Genomic DNA, 9,097 nt, shown 5'->3' with positions numbered 1-9,097 from the left:
CCACAGCATATTTTATGAAGTACATTCCCCCTTCCTAGACTCTTAGTATCTCTCCCTCCAGTCTGCTTGGCATTTTCTGCCTCCTCTCACATAACATTTCTTTTAGTGATTGCTAAAAATCACACCAGTTAAAAATAAATAAATACTGAGCATCCACACAGACAGTGGGTTGTCTACATGCCTGTTCCATGAACAGAATCACAAATGAAGCTAAGAGTATGGAAAATACCACACAGTGGCTGGTCAGCTGAGTATTTCCATAGTTTCCATTGACTGAATTGACTAGATAGCCCTTGACAATGATCACAGAATCACAGAATGGTTTGGATTGGAAGGGACCTTAAAGACCATCCAGTTCCAACCCCCCTGCCATGGGCAGGGACACCTTCCACTAGACCAGGTTGCTCAAAGCCTCATCCAGCCTGGCCTTGAACACTTCCAGGGATTCGGCATCCACAGCTTCTCTGGGCAACGTGTTCCAGTGCCTCACCATCCTTCCCAGGGAAAATTTTTTCCTGATATCTAGGTCACTTAGCTCCATTACTTAGAACATATAGAAACAGCTAAACTTAGAAGCCAACTGAATCCCAACAATAGACAGTCAATGTACTCTCACAAAAGGGAGAGGAATCTTCCAGCTGCTGTTCATAGTTAAACCAGTTCAGAATTTTCTTACTGGTGAAGACCACCTCCTTTCCACTGATATATGCTCAGCCCATTGCTTGCTGCCCCGCTCCGGCAACTACATTTAGTGAACGGTCCCCAAAAATGCTACTATACAAAAACAATGCAAGTTTGAGTAAACCTTTCCTCGTAGCCCAGAAGGAGTTCTCAAGCAGCATATTAGCTATCTCTTCCTTTAGAGGCAAAATGCAGCATACTGTGTTAAAATAAGGGGAATTATTACTTTATGTGCAGCTTCAGATACCACTGATAAGCTGTGTTTGAACAGTTTTACCTAAAGAAGAGCAGCAAGCAGTGTACAGCTTGCAGGAAGTGAACACAGTATTTTACAACTGCAAGAATTGGTATGTGTTCTTATGGGCTATTTTTGCATTGTTTTTTATAGCTGCAACAAAATAGTCATTCAAATGATAGACAGCATCTGAAAACTGTTGAAATGTCTTAATCAAATGCTAGTCTCACAGATAACATCACTCTGATCTAACTTATGGGAAGATGTGACATATTTGACCCTACAGATATAGATGCAATTACACGATACGTATGTTTGTATGTTTGTCTATATACAAAAATGTGTAAAAGAATCTTTTATTCTTTGATTATAACTTCAAATAACAAACACCCAAAGAAATACAAATTTCTGATACACAAGTTGGAAGCACTTCAACTGAAAAAAAAAATGCTTAAAATATGACCTTTTTTGTACTGAGAAGCGTATAATAAAAAACAGACAAATTTGAAACAGAATAGAAATGAAGCTCTCATAAATAAAACAATTATTTGCTGCAAACAGAGGAATGCAGCACCACAGTCAGCAGTAGTGTGCTGAAGTCTGAAATTACTGAAAGCAACCCTAAAAAAACGTGAAGGTACCATTTTAAAGAACTGCTCTATCTGCTGATATTAGTTTCAAACCAGTAAAGTATTTTGGTTTTATCTGAAATCTCTCAGGGTAATTAGCTACAGAAAGCCAGATGAGCGACCCAGGATGCAAATCCATACTTTCTCAGGCACTCACCTTTGGTAAAATCTTTAGGATCCAAGGATAAACTGTAGCCAGGGAGAGTTTCCAAAAGCAGTTTATAGCAGGCCCTCCAGCCGGGTTCTGGGATGCTGGGTGCAGCGCACTGCATTGCTGCAATACGCTTGAAAAAAGCAGACTTTCGGTGAAAACCAATACGTTCATACAGCTCAGAAAGAATGCTGTAACGCTGGATTTTTTCTTCTTCTGAAAGCTGAAATTTAAAGGGAAAAGAGAAAAGGTTTGCTTTTAAATCAATAAAACTTTAAAACATACATCTGAGTAACAAAGAAATGTAGTAGCCATATCTCCAACACTACAAAAGGGCCAGTGATTTTCCATATATCCAATCATGACAGCTGCTACTACCAGGAAAACTGAAGTTCAACAGCTAAGAGCAGCAAAGATAGATTTCTTTTACTTGTAAGTTCTGCTGACAAAGTTAACAGTCAAAACAGTCAATAACAGCTAACCACATTTTGTGGAAGACATTTAGCAAGATCTTGATGTGCATAAGAACACAAAAATACACCAATTCCAATATCTATTGATTTCCCAAATTGAACGTTTGCACCCCATTGAGAATAAACCTAATTATTAATCTTGAAATCTCAAGCTATGAAAGCAAGGAAACTACTGTCTCAATTTTTATGTGTCTGATCCTGTAAACCACAAAATATTTATTCCATGATATTATACATATACAGACTGTCAACTGTTGAGGAAGAATTTAGTGAAGACCATTAAGCCTGAAGTTGAAACAAACTTGATAAGGAAGATGGACCAGTGCTGACACCTAGTGCACAATACCTGGCATACACAACCAAAAGCAATCTGTTTTAAATTACCCTAAAGCTGCTAACACGTTTTGCAAAGGCGTTTAAAATGACAAACTTCATACCAAAATAGCACTAAATTCCTGCACTCATTCTTCAAAACTGAAAGTATAAATCAGTGGATCTGGGTGTGTAACTTCTAGACTGCGTTGCTAGCTAGACTGGTTAATTTTTACTGAAATAATTAGGTCTTATAAATGAAGATTCAAAACACCTTTTAGTCACTTAAATCCTAATATAATTACAAAAACTTGATCTATTTTCAAAAGTCACTTCTATTTCTGGACAGAAGTATATGAGAGACCTCAAAGAAGCCTAGAGTTTTCAAAAGGCACCATGACCTTATCTGAGAGTTCAAATCTTAGAAGTTCAAGAGATGAAGAGGCAGAGACAGGTAGACTAGCAAATCATTTCCGAAAGTTTCAGACTGGTTTTGAAGTTGCTATTTCCCTCAGAACACAAGAGGATGCCCAATGGAAAAATACTGCCCATCCACATAAAAGGGCAATCCCTGTAACCGGAGTTGTAAAAAGGCAATTGCACCGAGCTGAAAAACTTCCATGAATCGATGCAGCTGGAAGGGACACAAGGCACAACAAGAAAATATAGAACCATTTTAAACCAGTCTGAGAATGACCAAAAGCCATCATCCAGAAAGAACATGAGATGTCAGATTAAGGTTACCTTCTCTAGCAGAGAAAAAAGCTGCTCCACCTTCACACACACCCCCTGGCCTTTTTTTCCATTTATGTCATCTTTTAAAAGCTAGCACAATAAAAAAATATGACAGCAGAGTTGAAAAGGGCTTGAGCACATGATTATGCACTAAAGTTAGAAAAGCTTAAAAAAAAAACCACTACCAAAAGCTATTCCTCAAATACAAAATACTGTCAATATTCACACACCTATGGAAGCTGAATTTTTAAGATAAAACAGTCATGCTATTTCAGTAGCCAGGAGCACTCTAACAAAGTTAAAGTTGCCTCAGAGAGGCAACAGATTCTCAGAAACTTTTATTTCTATCATATCTGAGCAAGTTTTTAACACTGCTGCTTAACGACTAAGTTATTCAAATATTTTCTGCAGTTGCAAGAAACTGTTTTTTCTTCACTGCAAAAACAGCAAAATTGCATTTTCCCTCCACACAAATAGTTATGTGTTACCACCCAGGGTGAACAACACAACCCAAAAAGAAAAAAACCCAACACAGATGCTCCAAGTAATCAATTCTGGGAGACTGCAGCAGGCATTCTGCAAGCCATTAGTGTAGCATTCACAAACATTTTTCCTGACCTTACAAATTTAGGAAAGCTTAAGGCCTATCAAGTGGCTGTAAAATAGCCCCCACCTGAAGCACAGCATCTTCTCCATCTCATTAATATTCATTAAACTGTTAAAACAAACCAAGTTAGCAGTGCACCTGTAAACACTGCAATTCACTATCCAGGCAACTAAGACAGGTTTTTTTTACAGACTTATTTTAAGATCAGTTTCCAAGAGGATAGCTTTCTATTTGTTTTTAATTGTTCCTTACTACATTAAAATTCTATAAACTCACTTGCTTTATAATTAGACATTACAATTTATTCTTCGTAACTGGATGCAAAGATAAGTCTTATTTCCCTGCAGCTCTCCTATAATCAAAACACACCGATTACATATTGTTACTAGACTGGATAATAGATTGAATATATGGAAATAATCTAGTTTTCCTGCTTAGCAGAGGCATACACTTTGTCCTGTGAGGTGTTTTTTTCTGCTGTCAAATACTGGCTATGCTGATGTTCTATCTACCTACAAGAGAAAAACACCATCCTACAGTATCTCTAACATATCACAGGTCGACTCCTCCTTTGAGTTAGTCCATATTATAACTGTATCTGCTTCCATGCTATATACATTAGATCTTATGGATGGGAATGATATTTATAGCTCTACAACCCTCTTTATGGGAGATCATTCCCCAACAATGGAAATATCATCTTACTCATATTTCTCATAACAATGCTTTCTGTAAAGACTTCCACCCAAGACCATGACAAAATAGTAGACGTGCAGTTACAAGCCAGATCAGTGTCATCCTTGATTGAAATCACCAAAGGTAAAGTAATGGTTCACAGCTCAGTGGGTAGGCTCCAGTGCCCAAATAACCAATACTGTCAAGGTATTGGGTTGTGGGTATTTTTTTAAAGCAATGATATACTGAACTTCTCCAATGGCATAATTGTTATAGCAGGTATAGCTGACACCAGGAAACTAACAAGTGATCATTAGGTATATGGGGTACAGCAGAAGGTTCAGTGGAAAAGACCCATGCTGAACTATTAATTTGATTTTTAAAAACATTTAAAATAATTAAAAAATCAGTTAGTACCAGTATCACTTGAGAAGAAAAATGATCATTCTCGTTAGTATCCACTTGAACACATCTTTTCTTCCAGAACCACCTACCAAGTACCATCATCATCTAGACTGACCTCCCACACTGTGCAAACAGTCACACACTCAGTGATAAAGAACCACCACAGAGCAGCCCAGGTTGCAAGGGACCTTGAAAGACCGGCTGGTCCAACCTTTCGTGGGAAGGGGAATCTAGACAAGATCATCTAGCACCCCATCCAGTAGCTTCTTGAAACCTCCAGCAGTGTGGACCCCACCATGTCCCTAAGGAGGCTGCTCCAGTGAATGATGGTTCTTACTGAAAAAAAATTCTTGTATTGCAATGAAACGTCTCCCAGTGCAACTTGTACCCACCGCCCTTTGTCTTCTCCACATGGCTCCTTGTAAGGAAGGAGGCTCTGTCCTCTTTGTACCTGCCCTTTAAGTAATGGAATAACGTGATGACATCCTCCTGGAGCGTTCTCTTCTCAAGGAATAAAATGATCTTCAGCCTTTCCTCATGGGGCAGTTTCTCCAGCTCATTGATTATCTCTGTGGCACTCCTTTGGACCCTCTCCCATCTGTCAGTGGACCCTCTCCCATCTGTCAGTCTTTTGTGAACTGTGGGGACCAAAACTGGACACAGTACTCCACCTGCAGCCTGAGAAGTGCCGAGTAGGATGATCACATCCCTGTCTCTCCTAGCAATGCCCCTGCGGATACAGCCCAGGATGCTATTTGTCTCTGTTGCTGCAGCAGTGCTCTGCTGACTCCTCTTCAGCTGGTTGGCCACCAGGACCCCCAGGTCCCCTTCCACTAGGATGTTCCCAAGAACACAAATCCTAGCCCATATTTGGTGCTTTGGTTACGTCGCTCCAGGCGCAAGACCTTGCACTTGTCTTTATGACACTTCATGCAGTTCTTGCTAGCCCACTGTCCAGATCACTAAAACGTCTCTCCCTTCTGATGGGTCCACCTCACCACCCAGATCAGTGTCACCATCAATGCCATCATCCCGATCAGTTTTGGAAATGCTGAACAGCATGGGGCCCAGAATCGATCCCTGGGGGACCCCACTCATGACAGGCTGCCAGCCCAAGTGAAAACCATTGACCACCACCCTACGAGCACAGCCTGTTAGCCAAATTCCTACCCATCTTGTAGACCACCCATCCAGCCTGTATCTTGCCAGTTTGTTCAGGAAAAGGTTGTTGGAAACAGCCTCTAACACTTTGCAGAAGACTGCTAGATGACATCTGCATTAAATCCCTAAATTCTGACTGAGCTACAAAAATACCTAATATACCTAATTTTTATTTCAAGGTTTTCCAGGCAGTGGGAGATGTGGCATTCATAGCACGTATTTTATATGGTGCGACAATGCACACTGAGGAAGGCTTTACATGCACAAGTATTTTTTTGTGGGGTCAATAGCTGATGGCATACATCAAGTTCAAAGTTACTTCAGAGGAAAAAACAAAGCAAAGAGAAAGAAACCAGCCAGCTAGGAAGAAAAGCAATGGGCCCTCCAGAACACCCTTCAATGGTCCCCTCTAACACACAGCTGACAAAAATTACCATGCCTTCTCACCAAACTTTTTCACTAGACAAATTTCATCAAGATTCATTCAAACTCTTGTTGTTTCTACTTGGGACACTACTAGAGCTGTCTGGGGCAAGCTTTGATCAGGACATGTGTTGCACGCTGACTAGCTGCCAAGCTTTGGCAGCTTTGGGCTTGTTCAGCCTGGAGAAGTCTCCAGGGAGACCTTATTGCAGCCTTCCAGTACCTGAAGGGGCTACAAGGAAGCTGAGGGGGACTTTTTACAAGGGTCTGTAGTGACAGGACAAGGGGTAACGGGGTTAAATTGAAAGTGGTGAGGTTTAGGTTAGATATCAGGAAGAAGTTCTTCATGGAGAGGGTGGTGAAGCACTGGAACAGGTTGCCCAGAGATGTTGTGGATGCCCCATCCCTGGATGTCTTCAAGGCCAGGCTGGATGAGGCTTGGAGCAACCTGGTCGAGTGCAAGGTGTCCCTGCCCATGGCAACGGGCTTGGAACTAGACGATCTTTAAGGTCCCTTCCAACCCAAACCATTCTGTGATTCTATGATTATTTGGGCTTACGTGCTATTAGGTAATACTTGTCAGCTATTTAAATTACTTATATGCTTTGCCATTCACCAAAACTTACTTTTTTCCTCCAATACAAAGTTGCAACATCAGCGGTGTCAGGGAGAACAAGTGATTCTCACAATGACAGCAATTGCTTCCGAAAGAAAAACAACGTAACAACAATACTGGAGTTTGCAGGCCATTGTGAATAACAGTGCAAGAACAAGGGAAAAATACTGCCACAGCAGCTCCCATGGAAAGCTACAGAGTTGCCAGAGAAAGACACTACAGAATTAAAGTGAAGGCCCTTAGCACTGCAAGGATTGCAGCACTTAAGGTACTCTGCAACAAAACTGATGATTATTATGATAGCTTATCAATTAATTTCTCATTTATGTTGGGTGAGAAAATTGGCTCCACAGAAAGGATTCTCCAGAAATGAAAGAAGTATTCTACCTCTCTCATAAATTTGCTGTCCCAATCTGGGCTTAATAAATTCGCCAGTGCGGACTTAGACTGCTAGCCTCAGCAAAATACCAAGAGTGAAAAAGGAAAAGCAGTATGAAATCTAACAGCTTTTTATGAATTCTTTCAACCACAGCAGTCGCTCTGGAACTAGTGACACCAAGTTTAGGACACTGATAAAGCGTTAGTTTTGTTCTCTAGTGGTACTCGAGCTTTTTTCTCACAATTCCAAATACTGATTTTTCTCCTCTGAATTCTCTCCGATTTGGCCCGAGTGAGATTTCGCACTACACAACAAAACTTCCATTGCTTAACAACGCTAGCCAGACTCCCAAGATCACTTTTCAACAACCCATTCCTGCCTTCCTCGTAGTTTCATCCAACAAGATACACTCAAGCAAAAATCCACGGCAGATCTGTCACAAGCAGCTATTTTTCCCCTTTTGCATCACCACAACAGAACAACGACGAGATGTTTTTTCTTCACAAGGGAGAATAACCAGAGTCCCTAATCTCAGATTAAGTCCTCATCTTTTCAGATGACCTCTGAATACCTTCTACACCAGACTCTCAGACGTGAAAATCCTCAGAAGTCCTAGTGAGAAGGAAGGTAGTGATACAGAAGAGAATCTGGTGTCTCCCAAATCTCAGTAACTTCCACACTTCACTTTCACTCTCAAACAAGAAAAATAACGGGACTTTCCGCACTAACCTGACGAAGGTTGATATAAACCGCGTTCTGAAGAAACTCAGAGGCTTCCATGCTCCTTTTCTGTATTGCAAGGACTCTCACTGCCTTCACACAGGCTTCCAGTTCAATCACACCAGCATTCTTGTACTAGAAGAGAGAGTAAATAATACCAAATTTAACAGGTGTGATACTTTAATAAGTATTTCTGCTCAACACATAAATCAGCTGTCACATCTTCCAAGCCCAGCAATTCCTTAATGCTAGTGACTACACTGCTGAATTATCAACACATGCCCAAGTGAAAAACTAAGGTGTCATCTAAAATGTTCTTATGCAAAACAACGATTTTCAGCCTCTTGACTTGCTTTTCTTCTCTTGAGACTCAGCACAGCTTAAGTCTGAGAGCTCAGATGAGTAGAAAAGTTGGGAATATTATTTTGGATAACTTCATATATATGGTGGGTGTGGGTGGTGTCGTCTGTAACAAAGACACTATAATAGGTACGTAAGCAAAAAAGTCAGGTTTACATAGTTCTGCACCAACCAAAACTGTTGATCATGACAAGCGAAGAATCAATTTTGCCTTTTCTACTTATTACAAAATATATTATATAGCACAGGAAACTGTAGCAGCAGAACTTTGATTTCACTGCATCAATCTTCTCTTTAGTTAAAAGAGTATCACTGATGACAAGTGAATTACAAACCATTCTGAGTTTTCTAATATCCATTTACAAAACCTTTTCTGTAAATGACTGTTTTAGTTGCTTTATTCACCTTGCTTAAGAAAGGCCGGAGACTGTAGATGTGCATTGATCTGTTGGAGGCTGGACAACAAACAGGCAATTTTCTAGACAAATCTGATCTAGTTATTTCCTCAAACAATATTGATACTGGGTATTTGAGT

The 9,097-nt window shown here is 40.3% G+C and overlaps 1 protein-coding gene across 1 annotated transcript in view; it reads right to left on the bottom strand.

The window, feature by feature from the left end:
* Positions 1-1,702: 1,702 nt before the first annotated feature.
* Positions 1,703-9,097, bottom strand: part of TRAPPC9 (trafficking protein particle complex 9) — a gene marked incomplete at both ends in the record, with an annotated part of 16,538 nt that continues 9,143 nt past the window's right edge. Inside the window, 2 exons of the mRNA XM_010146419.1 lie at positions 1,703-1,919; positions 8,212-8,337. Of these exons, the coding sequence (XP_010144721.1) occupies positions 1,703-1,919; positions 8,212-8,337 (343 nt within the window). The remainder of the gene's footprint in view (positions 1,920-8,211; positions 8,338-9,097) is intronic.

The sequence above is a fragment of the Eurypyga helias genome, unplaced genomic scaffold (genome assembly GCF_000690775.1).
Source record: "Eurypyga helias isolate BGI_N326 unplaced genomic scaffold, ASM69077v1 scaffold20722, whole genome shotgun sequence".
NCBI classification, from domain to species: Eukaryota; Metazoa; Chordata; class Aves; order Eurypygiformes; family Eurypygidae; genus Eurypyga; species Eurypyga helias.
This window is presented reverse-complemented; position numbering and strand designations above follow the sequence as displayed.